This window comes from Ursus arctos, unplaced genomic scaffold (assembly GCF_023065955.2).
Source record: "Ursus arctos isolate Adak ecotype North America unplaced genomic scaffold, UrsArc2.0 scaffold_17, whole genome shotgun sequence".
NCBI classification, from domain to species: domain Eukaryota; kingdom Metazoa; phylum Chordata; class Mammalia; order Carnivora; family Ursidae; genus Ursus; species Ursus arctos.
The window spans coordinates 19,278,193-19,306,171 of NW_026622841.1; the positions used below are offsets into that span (position 1 = coordinate 19,278,193).

A 27,979-nucleotide genomic window follows, 5' to 3' on the forward strand; every position below is an offset into this window, starting at 1 on the left:
AGGAAGAAGGGATTTTTTTAAATGCTAACCGTGTCAGGGCATGAGATTACAATGAGATCGCAGATATTTTTTTTTCCTTTCTTGAATTATTTCTTAGTTTCCACACAGAGTATGCATTACTTTAAAAGTGGTTTTCATTTTGTAGGTTGGACACGTAATATTTATTGTAGCAGGAATCAAGTTTAGTGGATTACAAAATAATTATTTTCCTCAGAAGAAACCCCTTACTTATTACTGTTGTTCTATTGAGTTTTTAAATTTCCGGTTTAGTGGATGACTGCCAACTAATCTTATTCCCTTAAAAAGTTTGGAAGGCTTATCCCTTCTTAAGGATCATTTTTAAAACAAGTAGCATGCTGTTTTTCATTGGTGAGAGAATTTTGGTTTCACAGACTGGCCTTGCATGAGGGTGTAACAAAGTCCGCTTTTGCATTCTTACAAGTGCCTTGACTATGTAGCGATCTCTTTTCTTCAGGAGGAACCCTTCTCTGGCTAAAACTCAGAACGAATTAATTGTTCCCTTTTGGGAGGAAGCCTGAGAGAATTCCGAGTCCACAGCAAGTTTGAAATTAAAAAGGTTTTCGCTGTCCCAAAATTCTTGTATGGGAACTTTACATGTATTTATCTTAATTGTCCAAATGAAAATAAGCATTGCTATTTCTAAAAGAACTGTCTAAGATACCTGCGAGATTGTTTCAGATTATATAGATCTCATTGTAATCTCCATTTTCATATCAGCAGGCACAGCCGTTTGGTCTAGAAACGGAGGACAGGCCTCATCATCTCCTAATTATGAAGGACCCTTACACTCTTTGGTAAGTCTCATCTGCTAATCTCTCCTCTAGTCACTTGGTGACCATGTTTCTCTTTTTGCATCTGGCCGACCCTTTAGGATTCTTATTTCACTACAGAAACTTTAGATTGATGATAAGCATACAAGTTTGGTTAGAGCCGGAGTTATTAGACTATTATTTATTCCTGTGTGTAGATTATAACCCAGATACTACTACAGTGTAAACCCCAGGGCTCCAAATACCTAAGAGACTAAAAATTTTGGAAAGAAAGCAGCATCTGCCCCAGCTTTGGGGAGGGGCCCTGTTACTGAGTTAATAATTTCCTGATGAGAGAGAGCTGGAGTTCCAGCCGAGCTGCGTAGCTAGAACACTTGAAGATTCAGTGTACCTCTGCTTTACCTTCCAGAGTGGCAGGCATGTATAGGAGTTCTCCTCTTGACCTCTGAATAAGAAACCTGCTATCTGTTTCCTCGTTCACTTTGGTTCTCCTAGAAATCAAGTAACATCATTAAATGTCTGCTCTTCCAGTAGGGAATAACTGAAAATTTCCATGGATGTAATTAATATTATAAACACTCCCATGATGATTCAGTGTCTGACACTCTAGTTTTTGTCAACTCATGGTGGATGTGGCTGGAAATGTGCATGAACTCAGACTACTCTGGGCAGCGTTTGATCAGTGTATGAATCAAATGGGGAGAAGTAGCAACAAGGAACTCCTAAGTCCTTCAAGGGTGGGTTTCTCTCTTTTCATGCATATTTTGAGATAGAACATGGAGGAGGCATCGATTGATCTATCTGTCTTACTTAATGTCTTGTCAGCAGCTCAGAAATTCCTTTCTTCCCTTCTGGCTTACTGTTTAAATTAAGGAAAATCTAAAAATGGACATATGAAGGCGGACTCCCACCTTGGTTGTGGTCTTCTTTGCTGTAGCGTGGGATCGTCCAGCTAGGCATTTTAGCCCCTAGAGGCAACCACAGGGTAACACAAGGTATGCACTACTTGCCTTGCCTACATTAATTAATCTGCAGCCCACATCCAAATAATCCTTAGTTGTTCTGTTTACCTGCAGCAATTATTCTCTGGGACCCATCTCTCAAAACTAGGTCATGTCCAACTGTAGAACTATAAAGACTCAGTTTATAGTTACGAACTATAGCTTTGAATACTCAACATTCAACAAGGGAATTTGCAAGCAAAAACTACTCTCTCCACCAGGAAGCTGTGAGCCAGAAAGGGTGATAGGCACACGTATTACTTTTCAGCGCTCACATTCACGCTTGGAAGTATATATTATTGTTTCCATTTTTATAAATTATGATGTATAGACTCAAAGAAGTTTAGTACCTTTTCAAAGATGTCATAAGTAGCAGCTAGGAGTTTAGGGGAGGTCCCTTAACAACAAAGCCCACCAAATCAGAATGTTCTGTACCGTGGACTAACTGTATTAGACACACATTCCTTCTGTCAGTATGGAATAATTAGAAATTGTTTTTGTCATGCGGTAGAGCTGGTTCCTCTGTTTGCACAGCCCATCGGAAATCAGAGTAGGTTGTAGCATGATCTAGTACAAAGAGGCAGTGGATTTGAAGTCCAAAGACTTAGGTTCAACCCTAACTATACCATTTCCTGGCATTGTGACACCGAGTAATTAATACTTAAGTTCTTTGAGCCTCATTTGCACATCTACATGGAAAGCAAATAATGTCTTCCTGCTTGCCTTACACATGGAAAATGAAGACCTGGCGAGATGATGTATTTTAAAATGCGCACTGGAGAGTGGTATGCAGATGTTTACTTGCTATCATTAGCGTTCATACTGCAAAAAGTGAATACACATCTACATGTCCTTTTTTTCCACCAGAAATTATAGCATAGGCCTTATCTAGTGGCAGAAATTCCAGTGGCAGGAATGAAACAAAAAAAGGTCAGTTGGTTTTGAACTGTATAATTTAATTATTTAAGATAGTGAATTTTATACAGAGTAAGGGCTTTGAAGTCTATTAGAAGCCCCTGGTGAACAATTAATTCAGGTCTTTGTGATTCTTCTGTCATTAAATCTCATACCACTTTGGTTGACAAAGTTTTTGTAATGTTTTTTCTGTATCCATTTTGAGTTCCCCCTCCCCTCTACACACGCGCACGCACACACACACACGTGCACACACACACTGGTGATAATAGAAAGCAAGAACCACTGGTAAAAATAGATAGTACTCAATAAGAAATCATAGTCTGCATGCATTTACCTGTCCCCGACTTGCTACTTAGCACTCTATCATATGCTGCAGAGAAGATGAGGGAAATATGCCTCCAAGAAGGTAATTGGGAAACTATAAATACATCATCTTTCCATTGTTAATTTTTTAAAAATTGTAACCAGTGTGTGCTAGAATGTTTCTTAAATTCTATGGATATTTTTTTCTGCAGTAAATCTAAATTCTCTTTCAAGCTAGTGCAATATAGTATAACATAGGTACATTATAATGTCCTGGAAGGATTACAAAATATACTGTGTTCATGAAAAATAACACTATGATACACCATTTAGATTTTTCACTAGTTTCTTGGGAAGATCACTGTTTATTTTTATTATTGTTTCCAGGAAATAAATTTTATCGGAAACACAGATTCAGAAACTCAAAGTATGATTTGTGTCAACTCGAGTTTTACTTCTATAACCTATGCATGTATTTCAAACTAAATCAAATTTCACCTCATTTTTTAACCCACAGCAAAGCCGAATTGAAGACCGCTTAGAAAGACTGGATGATGCTATTCACGTCCTCCGGAATCATGCAGTGGGCCCGTCCACAGCTATGCCTGGTGGTCATGGGGACATGCATGGAATCATTGGACCTTCTCATAATGGAGCGATGGGTGGTCTGGGCTCAGGGTATGGAACCGGTCTTCTTTCAGCCAACAGACATTCACTCATGGTAAGTGATGAACTTTGTAGACTCTTAAGTTACTACATCGAATTAGAATTTCAAGTATAAATACCACTGCTGCTGTTTTTATCTTTTTTAAACAACTTTATTGAGATATATAATTCACTTGCCTGCATTTCACCCATTTAAAGTTTACAATTCCATGTGTTTGAGTATGTTCACAGGGTTATGCAGTCATCACCACAGTCTAATTTTAGGATGTTTTACCCCCTGAGAAAAGAAGAGAAATCCCCCTGCCAGTAGTAGTTGCTCTCCATTCTTCCCTCTCCCTGGACCTTGACAATGACTGTGTTCTGTCTCTGTAATTTGTCTATCTTAGATACTTCCTAACACTGGAATCATACAATATGTCTGACTAGCTGGCTTCTCTCAGTTAGTGTAATGTTTTTCAGGGTTCATATATATTTCATCCTGTATCAGATCATGATTCCTTTTTATTGCCAAACAATATTCCATTGTATAGGGATACCTTATATGTATCCATTCACCAGGTGATGGTTATTTGGGTTCTTCCCACTCTTTGGCGATTATGACTAGTGCTCCTAGGAACATTCACGTACAAGTTTTTGGGTGGACGTGTGTTTTCATGTCACTTGAGTATATACCTAGGAGGACATTGCTGGGTCATTGCTGGTGTTTTTAATTCTTCATCTTAGTGACATCATCTAGAGGACCCAACTTTTGTACACATTACATTATTGGCATTTCAGATATGAATAGGTTGAAATTTTTTATCGTTATCAAAGAATCCAAATCAATGTCTTTAATTCTGAGTGTGGGAGGTAGAAATATGTGGTGTGTTTATCTGTCTAAATGTATGGTGTGGGGATGTGTGATTTAAGGATATAGTAGTTTGTCACTGCCTATTTATGCATAAGTATATATTTCAATAATATTTAAGCAGATTTGTCCATGTTACAACTGGAATTTCAGTTCTGCCCATTGCTTTTGGAAACAATGGGGAATGCATCCCCTTTTTTTTTTTTTTTGGATGAGTATAAAAATTCAGAATCTTTTTTTTGAGATTTATTTATTTATTTGAGAGAGAGAGCACAAATGTGTGGGGAGGGGCAGAGGGACAGAGAAACCCTAGCAGACTCCCTGATGAGCACGGATCCTGATTCAAGACCCTGAGATCGTGATCTGAACCGAAACCAAGAGTCAGAGGCTTAATGGACTGTGTCACCCAAGTGCCCCAAAATGCAGAATCTTCTTAACAAAATGTTAAGTGGTGACAATAAGGTGACTGAATGGGGCGAGAATGTATTACTAATGATTCTATGTACTCTGCTTCTTATAAACTCCTGCCTGACCAACAAACACTCCTGTTTTGTACCTTGTAGGCTCTGAAAAAGTTGCTTGGATGAAGGTCTATGTTCTGTTACCGATGTAGCATTTCTTGTTTACTGATGATTTCAAAAGGAGATTGCAAAATAGGCACCGGTTCTTCTCAATCGGATTCTTCCGTTCTCCTTTCAGTTTCTCTTAATAAAAGACTGAGATTGAGAGGACCGTCCTGAGCGGTGTATTATGGAAACCTGCAACCAATTTGAAACCAAAAATACTGGTTTATAAATAGAAGCAATGAACTCACTTCTAAAACGTGGAAAGATATTTCTGAATGCCAAAGCTAAATCTTTTTTTTTTTTTTTTTTTTTTTGCTTTTCCTTGACCTCTATCCTAAAAATTCATCGTTGAGTAAAAATTGTTTGTCTATTCATGGCAGTTGCTAAGAGTTTACAAAAGGAAAATCTAGATGTTAATTTAGCTTGGCCTCAGGTAATGTGTTAAATACACTTGGGATGCATATAATATGAGGTTTTAGTTTGTACAGCTCTTTTCTTTTTAAACTACAATGTTTAAACAATACTGCTTTTAATTAAGAAATCTGGCTTTATTAAAAGCCAGATCTGTGACTTATAACCATTTCTCTATATCTGCTCTCAATCAAGAGAAAAATGGTTTAATTTCTGTAGCTGTGTTCGTTTTGCATATGTTGAACGGGCACATTGCTTCAGAGACAGTTTTTTCCATAAATATGTAATGTTTGCTCTTAAATACCAGATGTAGGTTAAGTGGTTCTTTAAAAATAATAAACTATACATAGATGCTTTGGGGGACTATTTGACCTTTGGGTTGCCTCCCCCTTGAGTCTGATTCAAAGGTGGGATAGGAGGAAGGGGCCTGACCTGTCTGGGGTGGAAAGGGAGAGAATGGAGCAGAGAGCAATAGAAGGGGGGAAATAATTGGCCAATATTACACAGAAACGTTTTTGATTTGGTTTTGAAAACACTCTGCAGAAGCCATAAAGCTGCTAGTTCTGCTGAGGAGGAAAAGTTCCCGTTCCCTCCTCTGAAGGCATTTATATATAATTCCATCAGGGATGACCACAGGTGATAGGTAATAGAGTAACTCCAGAGACGCAGCACAGCAACAACCTGCCGCCCTGGGAACCCAGTGAGGCTTTGCCGTCTTTCTCCTTTCTTCCCAGAAACACCCAGCAGGTCCACAGAGCCCGAGCTTCCCCAGCCCGAAACTCTAACGTGTGTGAGAGAGATCGGATTGTCATTTCTTTCCTTTCACAAACTGGTATGAATTTTCAAACAAAAACATAAGAACAAAGGAAATAGTTTTTGAATTTAGTCAGTCTGAAGTTAGCCTTTGACCATTTGATACATTCCACAATAAAAAGGAAGTTGAAGGGGAAGAAAAAAAAAAACCCACCCCCCCTTCCCTCTGAACAACAACAAAAAAAAAAATTCAAGGAGGATACTGGTAATGTTTTCCACATTTGAATTTTAATACATGAAACAGGCTATAAAACTTTGGCCAGCTGCAGTAAATAAAGTAGCAGTGGGAGGTATGCACCGGAAACTTCGCTGCAGAGAACACTGGTGGGTGTTTCTTTCCAACTACACACCTTCGTCCGTTGTTCTGGAGTAGAAGCCAGTTATAGTAACTTAAGACCCATCCCAGGGCTCATTTTGTTCTAAGCAAATCTCCCTTATAAGTCCCCTTAATAATTCCTCCTGATTAAAGAATAGACAGCTTTGAATCCTCTTGACCTCCATCCTCTGCTCGCTTCCTCTCTCCCCGCCTTCCGAAAATCAAAACAAAATGGCTTGATAACTTGGAAGATGATATAAGCATTTCTTTCTGCAGCAGCTTGAAATCATGGTGGGGAAAACTGGTTCTGCCTCGGCTGTTATGTTATCTCATTTAATTGCTAACATATTGTACTTAGCTTTTGATTCATAAAATGTTTTCCTTGGAGTTCTGAAGTAGGTCTTCAGTGATTTACTAAGTATTAGTGTAATGAAACGGATTTTTTTCACAGCAGCATGGCTCATAATACTAGCATGAATGTTGTAGACTTGCAGGCTTTCTAGATGATATTTGGCCATGCTCTTTCCTGCCCAGAAACCTTCACTGGCTTTCCATTATCTACAAAATAAAGACCAATATCTTAATCCAGTTGATTAAGCCCCATTACCATTTACCAAAAGCCTTATGTTCAGCTATTCCAATATGCAAAAATTCTTCCAGCAAGACCAGTCTGTGCAAATTACCAGAATTTGCCCTTTACATTCTCCTTAGATAGTTCTTCCTTGTCTTTTGGGCTTGGCTTGTCCTACCAGCTTCCCTCTGTCCATCTCATTCCCACCACTCTCAGGGCTTGGACTCAAATTCTGCCTCTTCCAGGAAGCCTTCCCTTGCTGCCTCTCGCTGTGATAGTCCATTTTCCTTTCTACTTTCCAGAGATCTGTGAATCATGCTGTCGGCTACATCTTTTTCTTACCCAGTCATGCAAAACTATATGTCTTTTGTAGGCCTGACTTTTGCCTTACCACCTATGTTGTAAATCCTTGATGTAAATCCTTGATGTATTACATTTTGTTTCCCCCTCAGTAAATACATCGGGAGAAAGGAAACTGCTGTTTTCTGACTGCCTGACAAGTGGACAGCCCCTCTGCTAGGTGCTCCGTGAACATTCTCTCAGGCAGTCTTCACAGGAGCCCTCTGAGGAGAGTAGTGATGTCCAGTTTAGGGGTTGGTCAGTGGGCCTTATTAGGGTGGAGGAGATTCAAGCCCTGAAGCCAACTTGAAACTTGGGGACAGTGCCTGCACGTTCCACGCTCTTACTACCACTAGCGCTCCCTACAGATTAGCCCTAGCTGTACCTTTCCAGGGAAGAGCTTGTGATTTTCGAATCTTGATAAATGCTCCTTGATGAAAGAATTCCCAGGCATCCCGTGGCCAAGTTCCCGGGGCAGCCTTTTACCCAAATGCATAGGTGAAGAATTTTACGTCCAGTGCGGTGGTATGCTAGATTAAAACCTGCATTGTCTAAACACTTATTCTTAAGTGGGGCTCTGGGCTAAGTGGCACGAGGTGTAAACTCTCCTTACTAGGGTCATAAAGTAGTAAATTTTAAATTATTTTTCTTACCAAAACCACCCACGTTTCCGACAGAGTCAAAGCAGAAATCTCTGAATGTGGGAGAATAAGGAAACAGGTGGGTTTGTCACTAAGCTAATTAGACACTCTTACCCAGAAATAACCCCCGTGTGCCTCAGATGCCTCCATGGTTAATCCTGATATTAAATCATTAGATTTTTATAAATTATTGAAATGACAGTTTTTCCAAAATAATTCTCTCAGTATTCACTCAGTATTCAGGTCCACAGATGAGACCTGAGAGCAAGCCTTTCAGATGACCTCATCTCCTCTTTTAACTGAATAAGAACAAAACCCACATCAAAAATGTCTTCATGTGACTCTGTATGTGCTTCTGACTACTTGTCAGTCGAGTCCGCAATGAAGGGATCATTTAGCTAAAAATCTCCTTCACTGTTAATATATAACATTAGTGTGGTTCCTAGACCCTTTTTGCTTAAAGTCCACTTATTCATTTCCAAAAACATTTATCAAGAATGGTTACCAAATGCCAGGCTCTGTGCTAACACATGGCTTCTCCTCTCAAGGGGTTCACAGTTCAGTAGAAAAGGACACACATTTAAAAACAAATTAGTACAGCAGTATAGCAAGCCCCAGCAGAGAGCAGGGACTCAGCTCTGTTACCTGGGAAGGAAGGATGCCCTTATGCTTGGTGGAAGAGTAGGCCTCTCTTAAGGATCTGGTTGATCTAGTTAACTTAGGGGTGGAGGAACCCTGTAAAACGCCCCACTCACACCCTTCCTCCACAGCATCCCTGAAACCCCTTCCTAAAACCCCCAGGTAGGGGTGTGGCACACATTTCAGAAACCACGCATTTCAACTTGAAAAAGAGAAGGAAAAAAAAAAAGAAAGAAGAAGGCCAAAAAAAAAAAAAAATCATAACATTTTTAATTTGGGTTAAAAAGAATTTATCAGAAGAAAATTCATTAGGTGATAGAGCACCTTTTTTATTTCACTGACATTTGAACATACAAGAACTTTTACAACTTAGGGCCTCATAAGATAACTTACCTTAGTTTTGCTTTCATTGTTCTTAAGATAGTTAGGACCATTGAATTCTAGATTCTAAAAGCACCCCAGAAATCATTTAGCCCATGGCCCTTATTTTACTCTTGAAGCCCGAGGCTTCAGAAAGGGGAAGTGACCCAAGCACGGACGCCCACTAGTTAATGGCCAAGCTCGGAGAGAAACCAGACAAGCCACCAAGGAGAGCAGCACTCTTTGTACTAAATACCACACTGCCACAGTGAACTTCCTCTCTAACCCAGTACCGTAGCAGTTTCAAAACTATGGCTGATACTGTAAACCTTTTCATCACTGACTGAAACTCATGAAACCCAAGAAAAAATTATTTTTGTTTTTTATTGAAGCATAATTAACATGCCATGTTACCTTAGTTTAGGTGTATAACATATTGATTCAACAAGTGTGTGCATTACTCACCATGATAGGAACCCAAGGCCCTTCTTTAGGTATTCCTTGGCTTCATGCCACAGGAGAGAGTCGTGGGCAGGGATGTGATATCTCAGGGAGCATTTACTCGTGTATATAGTCATGAGGGTGGCAGAAGTCAGAAAAACCTATTTCAGCGAAGGTCTGACCCATAGAGGCTCTGTCATCTTCAGTCTTGCTCCTCTTACGTTTTCATATGAGTTTGACTCCATAAAGTCTCGTGTATATTTAAGCAGAAGCTGCATTTCTAAGCAATTATTATTACCCCATAGAATCTCAGGGATCTTAGCTATCCTCTCTATCCAAATCCCCCTAAAATCCCCTGCCAAGCAGTCAACAAGCCTCTATCTGCCCCCTTCCCTCCAAGGATAAGTAGCTCTCAATGACCACAAAGCCCATTTCTATCAAATATTGGAGAATTATTCTTTATATCCAGCCCAGATTTACTTCTCTGTGCAGTCCTCATTTTTCTGCCCACTGAAGTTACCCCTAAGTCAACCCAACGCACACTTTAGAAACTTACAGTTCTTTGACAACAGTCTATTCAGTACTTTTTTTTCTCTAGGCTAGATGTTTATATCTTCACGTATTTACCACCACCACCACCAGCCCCCGTGAAAGTTTTGATTTTATGACTTTCCAGTGCATTCTCCCTAGTTTAAAAGGAATGCTTTCTTTTTGAAAGACGTTGTAGGGTCTCAGACTGAACACAGTGCTCAAGGAATCATCAGGGTGGATCTCTTACCAAACCCTTTCAATATGTTGTATCGTCATTTAAAGGCCACCTAACAAGACCCTACCAGCCATTTTGATGACGTCATCATCCTGCTGGCAGATATCGAATTTATAATCCGCTGAAATCCATAAGCCACACATCTCAGCTACCCTTGTGTACTTTGTGTTGTGCCAGTACAACACTTCACGTTATGCCTTTGTGGGCTTTTGTGGGGGGTTTTTGTTTCATTGTTTTGTTGTTTTTCTATGCCTTTGAATTTCATACTTCAGCCTTCAGTCTGTTTCCAGTCGACAGCTCTTCTTAGGTCCTCATTCGGTCACATACTCTGCCAGCTCTGTTGTTGGTAAATTTGATGGGTGCCATTATTGCCCTTAGCAAAGCCACGAATAAAAATGTTAACTAGCGGGGGACACAAAGCAGAAGGCCTGAGGTTCAGGGCTACAGACATTCTCTCGACGCTTACATTGTCCCCTGCCTTTGGGTTTAATAGTTCAACCAGTTACATTCAACTAATTTTACTCTCCTGATGTCCACCTTCTCTCATTTTGTCCTTAGCATTATCACAAGACACCAGACATGCGGCGCTCCCACGAATGAGGAAGTGAGCTTTGTCCACAAAGACTTGGTCTTGGTGGAACCAAACTGAGTTTGAGAGGTCATTGCTCTCTTTCAAAGCACTTGGAAACTGTCTTATAAATAGCCTGTTACAGAATTTCACTCAAGATCTTAGTCATCTCCATCATCTTTCAATGGCTGCTGTATAGAGACCAGTGCAGGCTTCTCTCTTTGATTAGGCTGTTTGCCTGTCTGTAGTGTGTCACCATCTATCCTAATCTCCACAATTACATTTCTGAGAGCAGAGTAGCAGTCTCAACTGAAAGGTTTGTTTGTTTGTTTAATCTATATCAATAGTGTACTTTATTTTAAGAAAACTTAAGGAGAAAGAGACAGGAAAAAGAACTTGGAGAAATTCTGTTTATTTTTTAAAACTTTTCCTAGCCTTTGGAGATATTCTTGACATCAAACATATATAAGCTTAAGGAGTACAACCTGATGATTTAATGCACATGTATATTGCAGAATGATCACCACAGTAAGATTAGTGGATACCTCCATCCTCTCACATAATTACCTTTTTCTGTGTGCCTGGTGATAACTTTTTTTAAGATCTACTCTTAACAACTTGCAGATATATGATAAAGTATTGTTAATTATTGTCCCCATGTTTTACATTCCAACCCATAGTCTGTTCACTTTATAGCTACAAGTTTGTACCCTTTGACCAACAACTCCCCATTTCTCCCAGCTACCACCATTCTACTCTCTTATTTCTTTGAGTTTTTTTTTTTTAAGATACTCTATATAAGGTATGAGAACATACAGTATTTGTCTTTTTCTGTCTCACTTAAAGAAATTCTCTTAACCATGGATTAGTACAACAGCTTCTGAAACCTGGAGCTCACCATTTGATATTTCTGCATTCACTTAAAGTCAAGAGGTTTTAAATACAACCATAGCAGTGAGACCACTTATGCTCCATTGACAAGCCCTGAGACAAATGGTTAGGACATGATGCATGCCCAAATCCCACAGCAGTCGGTCCAAACTAGGTATATCCCCTTCTTCCCCCCATCCCCGCAATACCTATCTTATTCAAAACAGGCCCTGTGACCCGGAAACAAGGCAGTCAGTCTGCATTGGACCTTCAAACCCAAAAGACTCCCTTTCTCCACTTCTAGGACAAAACAAGCCTAGTTCCCTAATTTTTTTCCCCTAAGATATGTGTTTAGCACCTGGTGTCATGAACTTCAAATAAATAAAAACAAAAACTGGTTGTTTTCCCCACTTTCAAAATATAAAACATATTTAAAAGAGACTCTTCGGCCTCATCATATTTTTACTTGGCTATCTTCTTAAATAATAGAGGAAAAAGCAGGTAGATGCTTTTAATAGCATAGTCACTGTCATGTTTTTTTATTGAACTCTTTTTGGGGACAAGGACAGAATGCTAAACTGTCCATAGTTTAGAAAAGGCACAACACTTGCATTTTAAAAAGGTGGTATTATCCTTGTTTTCTCAAGAAAGCAGATCTTCGGAGTTGGGGGGGGCGATAATACTGTATATATTAGCAACTACACAGATGTTCACCCCCTCGTTCTGTGTCTTCAGATCCTTTGGGGGTTATGAAATGTACCTGAGAGTCTCTGATCCTGTAGGCCTTTGACTCTGGGAGGGCGATAATGCAAGTATGTGCCTAACTGTAACGCAAGGTGGAATGATGAAGTGACCTAAGACACAATTCAGAGAAGGACGAACATTGTCCAGCCTTAGGAGACCTAAGGTTTCCTCAGAAACCCTTCCTGGAAAAGGTGTCATGGAGCTCATATTAGCCTCTGCGTAGGATTTCAGCAGTTAGGGACGGGCTAGGAAGGGCATTGCAGAGCTATCAAATAAAGTGATTGAAAACATATGCAGAAAATAAAGGATCTTATGTGCCCAAATCTTCTGAAGATACGGGGCCGTGCAGCACCAGCCGGGCCGCCTTGGGTGGAAAGCCCCTCCTCGAAGCGCAGCAGCTCCAACAATTGGCTCAGATATTTCACATGAGAGTCCACAGGAAGAGCGAGTTTTCATGTATATTTTTTTACATCCAAATTAAATTAACTCATGGAATTTTCCACCCTTAGGAATTAAAGTAGCAGCTCATGAAGTAATTCAGTTATGTCACTCATACCAAAACAGAAAATTCTGGAGCAACTTGGCACTGTTTAAAAGCCAAGACTAGGCCTTGGCCATTTTATATTTTTTCAAAATCTGTGGTCGTTGTGTTATTTTAACTTTTATTGTGGCTGTAAATTTTTCAAATCAAAAGTATCTTAATTGCTTAGAAAATAGAAGTGTAAAATGGGTTCAAAATAAGAAGAGGGTTTAGGCAAAGCAGCTTTAAGAGGGAAAACCTAAAAAAAAAAAAATTAAAAAATTAAAAAAAGCTTGAACATCGCATTTCTGGAACACGAGGATTCTACCTAATTGGCTGACATTCACAGTTGTGCATAATTATAGCTTCCTCTACATCCATAAATCATCTTACAACTATGAAGTTGAGTTTAACTAAAAGATCTGTCCAATATTAGTTAAATGACATCTTTGGGGTAGCACTGTCCTGATACAATAGCCACATTCATTTTCAAGCAGTTAATTGGACACACCGTCAAAAACCAGGGTATCGAGTTTCCCCATTTTAATTTCACATTTGCCTTCTCCCCGGCTTCTGCACACGGACGGGTCTTGTTTGGAGCCGAAAGTGTGTGAAAGTTATTGGGGAATGGTTGTCTCTGGGTAATGTTTCTGTGAGCTGCCCAAATTCTTCCCCCTGTAGTCTAGATGGGAAACAGCTGGTTTTTGTTTAAAAAGCTGTTTTGCGAAATGTCTGAATCTTGAGGTGTAGAACTGAGGTCACCAGTAAAAGCAGGTGCTCAGGAACAAGTGAGAATGACTCTGGGGGCCGGCTGGCCCTGTAACCTTCTGCAGGGTACTTCCTAAGCAGAGGAAAAGTGTTGACGCTGTCCCCTCTGTTTAGCACACAAACAGATAGACGTAAGTAACGCATTAACGATGCTATTCGGAATGGAGTATCTTTGAACGTGGCCAGCCCTTGAGTGAGTAATTAGCTCAGTCTGAAAGAAACCCAAATGGTTATTTCCCTCGCAAGGCTTCAGATACAAAGGTCCGAGACTTTAGCTTCCTCTAGATGTTATAAGTGCCTGAATTTCCTCTTGAAATACACCCACAGTGAAAGCACTACAATTTCGAGTAAATAGTACCATAACTGAGGGTGTCCTCCAACTCTGTGGATGCAGTCTAGGGGAGAAAAGAAACCTGAATTGGCAAGACTGGTACCAGGGCAGTTTTAAAAAAGGCCAAGTAAGACACATGTGGAATCACTAAAGTGCAGTGCACGTCAGATATCCACCAGCCTGAAGATGAAAGGAGGCAGCCTCCTCCCCTGGGAGCTGGAGGTTATTAGCAGCTGTTTATCCAGTCGGGAATAGAGATTAACATTGTAATTTTTTTTTTTTTTTTTTTTTTTTTTTTTTAAGAACTAGAAGAGAATTTGTTTGGGAAGTTGGCTCTTCATATCAAGTCACTGTGCATTGCCAAAAAAAACTTCCTTTCTCAGAACTCATGTACGAGAGTTGAGCAATGTTATGATTCTCTGAGAATCTCTGGATTACCAAAAGTCTATCTGCATTAAATAGAACAGAAAGGGATAGAGAAATGGATGGACATCTGCCATGCACACATTCCCTTGAACTCTTTCCCTGTGAAACGAGCCGCTTACCTGTTCTCCACGCTGCCTCTAAAGAGGGGGTCGCTCTTCCCTACCCCCACGTGCCCCGCTGCCCCCCAGCTTAATCTTTAGCACTCTGAGGCCTACCCAAATGGATTTTGTCCATGCCTACTTCTTGTGAAATGCCTTTTCAGGACATATCGGGGAAGCTAGTCAGTACTGTGTGGCGCTTCAGTCTCAAAAAAACAAACAACATCGTTGGATATTGGTATTTTTCCCCCCGATTTAATGCTACTCTTAATGTCATTTTCTTTTATTAAATCCTTTCTTTTGCTTTTGATCTTATTTATAGCAGAGCCACTGGTCATATGGAAACTATTATTGTATAGCTGGGAGATGAAAGACTTCACGCAGTTAAATAAGAGTGAATCATTTGGGCCAATAATACACACATACAGTGAGGAACCATTTGTGTCCAGAATGCCCTGTGTTGTTCACTTTGTAGTAAAGCCGGTGAGGTTTATAAAGGGCTTTACAAAAACCTGCTTTTCATCCAAAATACGCAGTCTGACAACATGAAAACACATTAATATGCACTCCTTAGCTGCTTCTTCGTATAGATATAATATCCAAATAATGCCACTTCGTGACGTAAAAATAGAAACTTTGATTTAAAGTTGAGATTGTGCCTCATTGATGTTAAATGTCAGTTTTTTTTTAAAAAATTTTAAGTAATTTGTATCAAAAATCTACCCACCCTTCAGAGTGTGTCTAAAATGCCACCTCCTTGAAGAAGTCTCTGGTTTCTCAGTTTGATATAGTTTTGCCCATCTTTAAATCCCCCACAACCTTGTACTCCTTCATGACATTCACTTTCTTTTGCCTTAAACGACTCCACCATTAAGATGGGGAAACGTGTAAGTAATAGTTGTGTCTATCTTTTATTATTTCTCCTGCAAATACCTGAATAGTGCCTTGCACATAGCACACATTTCAGAGGCATTTGTTGAATTAAACAAAATGTTAATTTTTTGATGGAAACGTGCAAAATTTATGTTTGACAATATCAAAAGGTTTTTGATCTCAGAAATAGTCTCACAGATACGTGCCGCCTGTGTCATCCTTGACTATTTACGAAGCATCTGATTGCACGTTATAATATTACAATCCTATACAATGACTTGTATACCCAGTCCCTGCCCTTGGGATGCTTACATCTCAAGACAAGAATAAGCTTTATGAATGGCAGCAAAGCAGAAACATTGAAGTGTATGCCCTTCTCTGTCAAGCACTGTCCTTGAGTGGGTATTCACGGGGGTGTCTGTAATGAACAGTCAGGGGAGAGCCCTGTCCGGGTCCAGCAAGGTGGTGAGAGTGCTGGAGATCCAGACCGTCGATGAGGAGTGCGAAGAAGGGGATCTGTGGGACCAATAAAAGAGAAGTGGTTGGTGAGTTGTGCAGAGGAAACCAGCTCTGGGAGGCAGAACAGGGAGGGCTTGGCTCAGGCGCCTTGCTGATATGGAAGTGTATGCAGCACATGGGGAACCATGAGTAGGTAAGTGAAGCTGGAGATGAGGGAACTTGAAAATAGGAGGGAACTGGAATGGTCCTCTGGCATCCAGGTGAAGGACACAGATGCACAAGGTATTGATCTTAGACTTGATCCAAACAACAATGGAAAGCTGTGCTGGAACCTTAGGGAACAGGTGATGGGCAGAGAATAAAGCATTCAGAAGGGGAATATTTAGTAGGTGATGGGGAAGGAATATTTCGTTAGTTTAGGCTTGTTACTCTTCACTTCCTTTCCAAATACTTTACAATAAGCATGTGTTACTTGGATGATAAGAAAGGCATTACAAAATAAAGGCCAGTTAGGTACAGATAAATCCCTAGTGGTCAACCTCCTGGGCTGGCTACAGAGTGGGTTGTGTGGAAACCAGCCCCACGGTTGTGCACGCTCTCACAGGTGTGTTTGTACCACAGGGATCCGGAGCTCCCAAGTCCACATCAAGTGTATAATTGTCTTTTCCTTCAGTCAAAAAAAAAGGAAGCCGCGTACCAGTAATTGCAAAATTTCACCATAATCTCTTTGCTGGAGAGACTTGGTTCACCAGACATGGATTAAATTTAGTTCCCTACAACTTACTTACTAACCTGCTTCCCCGAGGCAGGAAGGGATGAGATGGACTCTGCGAACCACCTGCTGAGGTTCTTACCTGGTGGACTGCATCCAGTTAGGGTTTCCACTCTACGAAAGTAATGTTGAGACTTGGGGGCGGAGGGTGGAGATACAAAGGAGAGAAATGAAACAGATTTGATAGGTGGAGCTTACGAGTTAAGAAAAAAAAAAAAGATGAACTGAAATCAGGTAACAGCCATTTGCATCTCTCGAATTAAGTCATAGAATCATTCATTTTAACCATTTTGGTGGACATTCATGGGAGTTTTGGCCTAGCTGACCATGTGACAGTTCAGGGCTGCCAAGTCAGGGTAATTTACATCATATTTTAAGTCCTCTTGAAAATTACTTTATCATCTGGAGAATAAGCATTAAAGAAATCTGCCAAGAATTACCCAATAAGGAATTACCTTAAATTTCAGGCAAAGCATAAGCGAAGCTGTGAGATTTCTTGGTGGGGGTGGTGGAACAGGTGTTCTCTAGAGTGAGGAAGTTTTCCCCCAATAAACATCTCCCAAGAATCAAAATCCAAACAAAAGAATTGCAGCCAGATCTGACTTGAGTGAAAAGTCCTTTAAATGTTTAATCACAGGAGTTTTTAAAAAGTCGTCTGATAAGTTTTTAAACTGGGAAATATGGAAGTGATATTTGTGGTTGAAGGACGTCCCAGATGTTAGAACTTTCTCGCACAAAGGAGTTGGTTATTAGAGGTGGATCTCGTTTTCTACCGCATCCCGGTGCCTCCGGAACAGTTCCCCGCAGAATCCGTCCACCGCTGCCATTTCGTGAACTTCCGGGTTCCCATCTGGGAGCCATTAAATCTGCGTGACCACTTCCCACCTCTTTAAAAGATGCACTTCTGGACTAAACGGCGTTTTGCACATTTGGGAAAATAAGTTTGCTTTCCTCTAACATGACGGAGATCTGGCGAGATAATTGAAACTGAAATCTAGCGCTCTCCAGCTGTCATGTATGATTGATATTTCGCGGGGAGATTACCGTTCAGACACCCAAACTGCTTTCTGTGTCTTTGGGTGTCTAATGACAACTGAAGCCCATCAACTTTTCTTTTGTGTTTGTGGAAAAACAAGAAGAGAAAGAAAAGAGAGAAAAGTAAAAGTTACCAGGCCCTTTTTTTCTTTGTCCCATTTCCTTGTTTTGTTTCTTCTTTGTAAAAAACACCTATGTCAAAAGAATGTGTTTGAATCAGATGCCATTAATAACAGACTTTTCTTTTACTATATCAAAAAGTTCCTGATAGCCTATCGAGTTTTGTATCAGTATCGCTTGGTCTAGAAATTGATGACAGGTTTCCCAGAAAGTTCCCGTCCTACACTCTTTTAGAAGGATTATGGTAGAAGACAAGGAACGGAGGGCTGAAAGCCGGCTTTGAAGCAGTTATCTCTGGAGATAACATTAACAAGGATTGAATAACTGCCAAATGAAATTTAATACATTTTCCCATCCATGAAATAGGCCTCTTAAATACAACAGAATAATTACTTTCACAATACTCCCTGGAAACAAAGAGAGCAGAAACGCTGAATGTCTTTTTTGTTTGTGGTGTTTGTTGTGAGCTCAAGGATCAGGATGAGGATATTTACCAGGATGCTGCACGCATCGCCACATTACAACAGCCTTGCCAACAGCCACCTAATTTGAAGCCGCATGTCTTTTAAATCTGTTTATGTTGGAGGGGTTATGGCAAATATTAAATTTTATAATTTAGTTAGACATCTTGGTCTTGGCCATAGTTGGTGAACTATGGTAGATTTTCCCCTGTGATAAAGAGAAATAAAATGGTTTTCATATCTATATCTATACACACACACATCTACGGACATGTATGCACACTGTCGTAAACAAAAGCTCCAGGAAGTAAACCCCTTTTGTCCCTTAACTCTGCTCCCATACACACACACACACACACACACACACACACACACACACATTCCAAATCAAATTGTTCAATGTTGTTATAAGTTTTCTGAGCTCAAATTCTATTTTGATCTTCTTACGAGACATTTCCCAAGTCACTCAACGATCTCCAACCTTAGCTTTCTTCTCTATAAAATGGAGAGTTTGGCCTAACTGGGTTCCAAGTCTCGCAAGCCCTTTTAGTCTCTGTACTGTGAGTGAAAAGTGTTCCTCATAAATATATCAATTCTTTCCTTGGAAAATAAGGTTATTTAAAATTATATGGTGCTTACGTGATTCAAAAGAAGTAATGTACTTCTGAAGATATTTAATTATTCCCAATGATAAATTAACACGAGAGAATTTAAATAGCTGTGTCAGGGTTTGACTATAACTTGACCTGAGATGCAGGGTAACTTAGATACTTGTACCTAAGAGCCATGATTTGGGGAGCATGATGTATGGATGCAAGGGAGGGGGGCAGCCATGCTTGGACCACATGATCTCACCTCCTCTTCTTTTGTAGCTCATTGAACCAGTTAATGGGGATGCCTGACCCTAGAGTGGCCCATTCAAAGGATGGCCCATGTCTGCTTCAAAATGATGAGCTCACCGTCAGATGATCTTGGCATTCTGAACTCAGAAATACTAAGACAGAAAGGAAATTAGCAGCAGATACAGAACCTGAAAGAATGTACTGAGAGGTATGCATGAAGGGAGAGTCCAGGCTGTAGCCATGAGGGGACAGAAGCCAGAGAGACAGAGGTACCACTGGAGAGACATGAGAAGCTGGAATGGCCCATGAGAGACAAGGAGTGGCCTTAGGTCCGAAGAGTTCTCTGGGTCCAAAACCCAAATTACAGAAATCATGATAAATGTCCTTTTACCTAAGAGACTTACTATTACTGTTAAAACCACCACACTAACTGATCAGTGCACAGAAATGCCACAGAGGACCACTGTAAGCTCCATGAGGTCATCTCAGTTACTCACCGCCTTCTCCCTAGAACCTCGTGGAGTGACAAGCATGAACTATATTAGTAAATATTTCTTGGATTAACAAATGTACTCTCTGATCAACTAACACTGAATAATTTGGAGATTTTCATTTTGTCTTTTACATTCAGCATAAATATATCTAAGACCATATTGTATGTAACTAAGAAGACTAACCTTAAAGATTGCAAAAAAAAAAAAAATTACAATCAATATTGATAAAATTAACCGCTTTTTTAGGTTGGCTTTTAACTTTAAACTATTGCTTATCCAGATGAAGACATTATCAAAATAGGGCTTTAATGAAGTCTAGATTTTCTAAAAATAGGTGCCATCCTTAGAATTGATTTGTAGGTTGAAGAATCTGCTTTTTTCTAGTTATATTATTACATATTTATTATTTAGAAGATGGACAAGGCCTAATCCTTGTATATACACATGGCTTTTCCTTCTATTTCCGAGGTACTCCGAGTGATGGATTGTGCTGGCCATCCACTATCTTTCTTTCCTTGTCTCTTATGTGACCAGAAATAATGTTTCTAAAAGAGAAGTAAATGGGGTTAGGACAAGCCGCCTGTGGCCAAGGAAACAAACAAAGCAAAGTTAATTCTTTGGAATATGATTCCACAGCCCCAGGCAATGGAATTGGTCCTGGAGAACCAGGCTCATTACCACATGGATCTAGACCCATCATCATTCATTTGTGTTTGACTCGGAATATACAAAGTTTACCAGGGAGGCCTTAAAACATCAGGAGTAGGAGCACGTGGGTGGCTCAGTCTGTTAAGCGTCTGCCTTTGTCTCAGGTCATGATCTTGGGGTCCTGAGATCGAGCCCTGCATCGGGCTCCCTGCTCAGTGGGGAGTCTGCTTCTCCCTCTCCCCCTGCTTGTGCTCTCTCTCTGTCAAATAAATAAATAAAATCTTTAAAAAAAAAAAAAGAAAAAAGATTCTCTCTCCCTCTCCCTCTGCCCTGGCCCACCCCCCAACCCCCTTTCACACACATGCGTGCATGCTCTCTCCCTCAAAAAAAAGAAAAAAAAATCAAGAGTAATTTTGTTCCCAACTTCCTTTATGGAAAATGATTAGGTATAATATTTGAGATGACCTAAGATGATCTATAGAAAATAGATAAAAATAGGTGTAATATGTATGGCTAAAATCCAAACAAATATAGTTGGAACAAACATATTTATAATTCTCAAACATAATATCATTTAAGATTTTACTCTCATTGTGCAGGAGAAGGATTTAAAATCAAATGCATGTGAACAAAATAGAGACAAGAAATGCAAAGATGATCGTGAATGAAGGTAGCTTGTGTCCTGAAGGTGTTCGAATTACATAGACTCTTGTTTTTATGTAGTATGCAAGTATTTTCAGATATTTTCACATAATATCTATAATTATTAGGTACCTATTATATAACAGTTGCTTTGCACATTACCTCCCTTTGCAACAGACATGGGACTCATTCTCTATAAGCTAGTGTTTTTTTCCCATTTGGGATTTGAACACCTTGTCCATGGTTACACAGCTAACAAAGAAACCAGTTACAGTTAAAATCTAGAAGTTGTTGACTCTCATTATTGTATTCGTTTTACTCAGTCTTTCATAATAGTTGAGGCAAAGAAATATAAAGATAATTGGTTGTGGGCTCTTTTTTCCTCTTGTAAAAACTAATCTGAATGTGATCCAGAAGGAAAAATAGAAGTGAGAATCAATATCTGAATATATTTCGAGTGAAAAGTAAAATATTAACCTTGAAATGTATCCTAAATGCTTACAAAGAAGGCTTGGGTGTTTTAATAGAATGATTTTAACATAAAAGGGATTTACCTCCTTGCTATGCTCAAACCTGTGGTTACCTTCAGTGATTCCAATTGAGAATCATCTTCTATGGAAATTTAAGAGATTAAACCCATTGGGAATACCAATAAATATGAATCGGCACTACGGTAATTATTTGGGTTAACATTGATTGACAAACTTAAAGAGCTACCATTTGATCAAGCCCTGTAAAATTCATCCTTACAAGTTGACATCTTAGATTGAAAGGATAATCATCGATTGAATCAGTCTTCTAAATGCACAAACATAAAAATGGCAAATCAAAACCTGAATGGAAAACAGCTATCACTCTTTTGTCTGGAACGAATATAAAAACAGACCAAGAGTGAGTGAGAAATGGTCGAGGGCATCGGGTGGGCCTGACCTCCCTGGAAGCCATCGGGCTCCTGTTACCAGAGTAGACAGCAGTGGCCTGGCGGGGGCGTCACATAGACGAAGGGGGCTTGCACTTTCTCCACGGAACTCCAGAAGTTGAAACTAGAATCAGTGGGTGGAATATACAAGGGGGCCAACTTGTGATTAAAATGGAACAGGCTGCTTTGGGAGGTAGTCATGGTCTCCTTACATGGGAAGCACCCACATAGAAGCGAAATAGCCACCATTCAGAATGTTCCGGGAAGGGACACAGGCACACAGGTGGCAGACAGCCCCGGACTCAGCCACAGCATTCATTTATACTTCCTGATGCTCACGAGTCTTTAAATCCTGTATATTCTTGCTATATTTTGAATCTGAGCAATGAGCATGATTTACGTGATCCCTCCCCTTCCCCCTGAGTTACTTCCTTCTGTACTGTTCTGGCTTATGTAATGGTGATACTTTATACTAGGTTGCCTTTAGATAGCATGTGCTTCCTTCGGTATCTGAATTTTATTGTTGTCAGTTCAGATTCTTATTGTTGTTGCGTTCTTTGGAAATTAAAACATTTGGCTACAAAAGAGGGAAGATTCTGCTTTGTGGGGATTTTTGTTTTTGGATTAGAAAAACAAATAAACTTTTTGATTCGTAGCAGTAGAAATTCATGGATAAATATTTTGAGTGTCAGACCCACTGTCCCGCATCAACGTTCACCCAACAATAGGCTCAGAGAATAACTACTTGGAAATGCAAACGAAAATCTAAGCTACTCATGTTCCTCTTGGTTTGCAAATGCATAATGGTTTTGCTTTAAGGCGTAAGCTATAAAGTCAGCAGTGGCTGTCTCACTGTCACTAGTGCAACATCCCTGGACCCCAGAGTGGGTAGTAGTAGTTAATAAAAAGCTCAGCAGTATTTCTTCCAGACCAAGTCATCGTGCTGTATTCTGTAATTTTATTCATGGAAACCTAAAGAGTGTTTACAGTACGGTGTCTATCTAGGATCAGAGTAGTGGGGGGAAAAAATGGAAAAATGTCCAAACATCTTTGCATGGCAATGATGGCATTACTGGTGTGTTTAATAAAACCTTTATTGGTACATTTTCCGGTGTGGTGGCATTGGCAGAAATGGTCCCCCTTTGGATTTGGAACTCAGCAGCTGATGAAATGCAGTAAACATTAATTTGGAATGGGCTGCCAGTTTTGGAAAGCCAGGTGACATTTTATTATATTTGTACCGAGCAGGGGCTGTGTCCCATACTGCTGTAGCTTCCGCTGTCAGAGGCTTAGCTGGCATTATGGAAAAAAAAATGGCAGGCCTGAGAATCTTATCCCCTGAAATGAAAGTCGAATGCCAAATTGAAATTCCTGTAGGATTTCCGATAGCAATGGGGGAATTGAGAAGCCCACAATTAAGCATATGGGCATTAAGATAATTGTCAGATCTGTTGGCGGACATGATAGAAGACAGATGGGTACGAATCAGTGCGCTCCACTGCAGCACCCTGGGAGACAATTTGACGTTTTACCTGCCTGAGCTACTCTGCCATATTTGTCACTGAATGTACAGCACGGCATCTTACTGCGTGTGAAGTGTTGCGCCGGGTACTGTAGGTGCACGTGCGGTCCTGCAGCGCCCTCTAGTGAGAGGCGTTTGGGAGTCTTGTTTTTCGGAGGCCAGTCTTCCTTCCGCAGGTCCTTGCTGCCCTACCTCTGGTTGCCACTAAACTCTGCGGTTCCTCTCACCCTTTCAGGTCGGGGCCCATCGTGAGGACGGTGTGGCCCTGAGAGGCAGCCATTCTCTTGTGCCAAACCAGGTTCCAGTTCCACAGCTTCCTGTCCAGTCTGCAACGTCCCCTGACTTGAACCCACCCCAGGACCCTTACAGAGGTAGGTCCTCCTCCCAAGGCACCCTGCCCTCACTTAGACAATAGCAACTGCAGTGTTGATCCCAGGCTTACTTGGCGTTCGTTCCTCAGGAAGTGCTGGCAGAAAACCAAGAATCAAATTCGGTACAAAAATGGTAAGCAAATGGGAAAGTAGTTAGAACGTAGCCGGCTAATTGTGTTTCTTCAGGAACTGTTTTGCTCAAACATCCTCTGAAATCCTGGTCCTATCTCAGCAGGGAATGAGACAACAGCCTGATGAGAGGAAATTTTATTTTAGCTATTTCCACATTTTCCTCATTCGGGTCCTCTAATGTGGTTAGTTGTAGCCTGAACATGATATTTCCAAATGAATAGGAAGGAAGGAAATTGTTTTTGTCGTTTAAGATCGAAGGAAATGTAGGTACGTTTCAAAACTGGAACTTGGTGGAATGATTTTCACTCTTTTCATCTCGCCCCGCAATGATTGCCTCAAACCAAGGACTCCAGGCAGCTTTCGTGACCCCAGGAAGTGACACGGTGCAGGGCCCAGACCTGAGTCCCCTGCTCCCTGGGTGACTGGCTGGCCCATGGACTCTCAGACACTTAAATAACATTCTCTCATTTCCACCCCCGCCCCTTGTTCGGAATGAAGATGGTAACACTGCCATGGGGATAGGCAGGAGCTTTTGTTTCACCTGCTAAACATTGTACACATCTGAGTGTTAATCATATGTGTGGAGAGAGAGAGCCCTGCTTCTTCGTGTACACTTCAGGGTAAAAGGCATGACCTGACGATCTTGTGAAAATGCAGATTCTGATTCAGGAGGTCTGGAATTCTGCATCTCTAATGGGCTCCAGTGATAAGAATGCTCCTGGACCACAGACCAAATTCGGAGTGACTACAAATAGAGGAGAATTGCCAGTAGACATGCTTCTACCGTAGAAATAAGTGGATACGTGAGGGGCATGCTCTAAAGTGTACTATGATCTTGAAAGGTGAAATGCATTGTGATCTTGAAAGTTGAGCAGTGGTAAAGCTAGAAATTTCTTCAGTGAGCAGCTAACTGCTTTCCATATGTACCATTTTTAAATGCTGATTACTCCTTGAGGATAAGAGAAGCCTAATTTCAGAATATCATTAGGATATCTATTGAAGCCTTGACTGTACGTATTTAGCGTACTCCCTGGGAATTATATTTTAAGGACATTTTCCTATTAAATCATTGCATATGGAAGAAACTCAATATAATAGCTGATATTTACTTGGGTTCTTAATCAGAACATTGAGGTGTGTGATTTTCATGATTATGATTTTCATTGCAATTAAGTTGATGTTTTGTAGACAGTGAAATTACCATCTACTCCAAAAGATTGCAAAATAGAATTTAACCTCGGAGCCAATGCAGGGAAAACTTGCTTCCACAGGTGCATTTTTGAAACTTCACCAGATAGCATGAAAAACCACGGCAGAAGGATCGCAGTGCAGCAGCCTGAATCGTATAGCCCGCAGCTCCGCTAGCTGCAGAGCGCGTCTGTGCCTCGAGTCTTCGGTGGAAGCGTCACCTGGTCTCTCTCTCTCTCTTTTCTTTTTTTTTTCTGTAGGCATGCCCCCAGGATTGCAGGGCCAAAGCGTCTCCTCCGGCAGCTCTGAGATCAAATCCGACGACGAGGGCGATGAGAACCTGCAAGACACGAAATCTTCCGAGGACAAGAAGTTAGATGACGACAAGAAGGATATCAAATCGATTACTAGGTCAAGATCTAGGTAACAGTATATGATACTGTCGCTTCATTTAATTCCTTTATTGGACTTTGATGAAGTGAACAGAACAGGAAGAAACTATTCAGTTTTTTCCTGGCAGGTAAATCTACAGCTGAAAAGAAAATTAAAGGCTTGCTCTAGAGGTACGAGAGTATCATTTCAGGTACTGGTCCTCTAGTGAAGCCCAAAATGTCTTTGCACTTACGAATTTGGACCTCGTGCTAATTGCACGCAGTACAGACAATTTGTAACGGATTCAAGTGCAAACGGTTGATTTTTTTAAAACTGTACGTATTCTGCGAATTTGGTCAGAAATGATCTTTCCAAAATATTTCTAAAAAAAGATCTTAGCCATGTTGAAAACTCAAATGAGGTATATTGCAACTATGACTTTTTTTCTTATCTTGAACATGAGAAAATACTGACTTCCCAGCTTTATAAACATGTTGATATATATATTAATACCTAAATTGCTCACTTTTTTCTCCCAGATACTCCCTTCTACAGAAAATACAACTGCAGGAAAATAGTTTCTGATTGGTTTTCTTAAATATCTGATATCTTTCAATTAGAATCTATCTCCTGGATTGCTCATCCTAATCTGATGATCAGATGGTTTTGGAACACCGTGACACCCATGTTCTTTGCCTCAATTCCCTTGGGTTGTTTTTATTTGTTAAATCAATTGTGCTGTGATTGCATATCCCCTTTTAAAAGCTGTCGTTCTTGGGGTTAGATCTAATGTCCTTTAGGAATTAAGAACATGCCACTTTTTCATATTGCCTTTATAATGATTGGGATGGATTTTATTACATGTCCTGCTCAAAGTTCCAAAAGTCCTAAAAGCTCCTTACCCCTCCCCTCCCACCATCCCCGCAGAGTTTCCTGACTCGTGGCCACACTGGTGAGATTTTAAGGAGGGGCTTTCACATCCCTACCATCGTCTCTGTCAGTCCACTCAGTTCTTAGTAATTTAACTAGTGGCTGTGACTTGTGCATATTAATAGGTTCTTGGAGGTTTCAGTACAACATTTTCACTTGCTGTTAAGAACCTTCTTCTTTTAAAAGGTTACTCTCGTGACATTTGCTTATGTCTCTGAGCCTGTGAAGTAAGGCAGTGCTAGGCAGTTTTCTTTGCATAACCAATCTATTTATTATTTATGAGTGAATAACCAATTATAATTAGTTGTTAGCCTGAATACCTTTGGAAAACAAGTTCCCACTTTCCAGCCCACATTGTGAAAGCCGTGGCGACCTGTTTGATCTTTAAAAACGTTACCTAAGTGTTAACTTCAGGATGGGCCCCGCAGAGACTTGGCTCTCTTCCCTTTTCACTTCTTATGTCCTATTTGTGTAGTGGGATGTGGATGCGAATTAATCGTAACTGTGGCTTCCTTGTCAGCAGAAGTCATGGGTGAGGAGGAGGAGGAGGGTTCGGCAGAAGAAGTGAGAAGGATCAAATGACACAGGAAGAGCCTTTCCCCGCTGGTTCGGTTCAGTTGTGTGTCCACCAGCACACATCTGTGGCGGACGGTCCCATTTGGAAGGGAGTTGAACCTAGGGGGAGATGAGCCAAGTCTTACAGCATCTTTCTTTGGTGTCTTCCTCTTCCCCTCCCTTACAAGTGTTCTTGGCTTATGTACGTTATCTGTATTGGCAACGTGTGCTTGCAACCTAAGAATACCACTCCCATTTTTGATTAATTGGAGCTTCTCGGCTGTAATTCGTCCTTACTGCAATTTGAAAGCTACCCAGAGATTCTCCAAAGTGGAAGATTCAGTGCCGTGCATGCTAAGCTAACATTCATTAAGTGTACATAACTTACCCCATGTCTTCCTGATCCGAAATGTGGTGATTAACATCTTTATTCTGTGAACATTTCACATTCATGGAATTTTCAAGTAGAGTTTAACCTTCATGGTCCTTTAGACCAACGCTTGAACTTCGAGATTAACATCCTTACAGATGGTCACCTCCATGTTGTTTCGTATCACGAGGAGTCTGTTACTTTTCAGTGAAGTTTTCCTTCGTTTTGTATATGTCTTATGACATCTCTTGTGCCCAAAAAGTTTCTTGCTCATGTTAACTCCATCTATACCACTCAGTTCTCCATTCTGTTCTGCCTTTCTGAGACAACACATCTCCCATGCCTCTTTTTTTTATGTAATCACCCATGAAATATCTGAAGCCCTGATGTCATGAAACCTTTTTTATATGACATGCTTTCCAGATGGCCTGTCATCCTATTTGCCCTCCATTCAGAAGTTTCTGATCTGTCAGCATGACACCCAGAAACAGACAGAAGTAATCTTGCCTTTCCAGATTCTACTGGGTCCACCCATGCCTTTGCGATGAATCATGTAGTAT

The 27,979-nt window shown here is 40.5% G+C and overlaps 1 protein-coding gene across 31 annotated transcripts in view; it reads left to right on the top strand.

The window, feature by feature from the left end:
- Positions 1–27,979, top strand: part of TCF4 (transcription factor 4) — a 347,373-nt gene that overhangs the window by 312,957 nt on the left and 6,437 nt on the right. For 16 of the 31 annotated variants that reach the window (XM_026496366.4, XM_048218596.2, XM_026496358.4 and 13 more), the window contains 4 exons: positions 739–815; positions 3,531–3,734; positions 23,737–23,872; positions 25,453–25,615. In XM_026496366.4, the coding sequence (XP_026352151.1) occupies positions 739–815; positions 3,531–3,734; positions 23,737–23,872; positions 25,453–25,615 (580 nt within the window). The remainder of the gene's footprint in view (positions 1–738; positions 816–3,530; positions 3,735–23,736; positions 23,873–25,452; positions 25,616–27,979) is intronic. The other 15 variants (XM_048218597.2, XM_044383035.3, XM_048218598.2 and 12 more) reach the window with 3 other exon arrangements.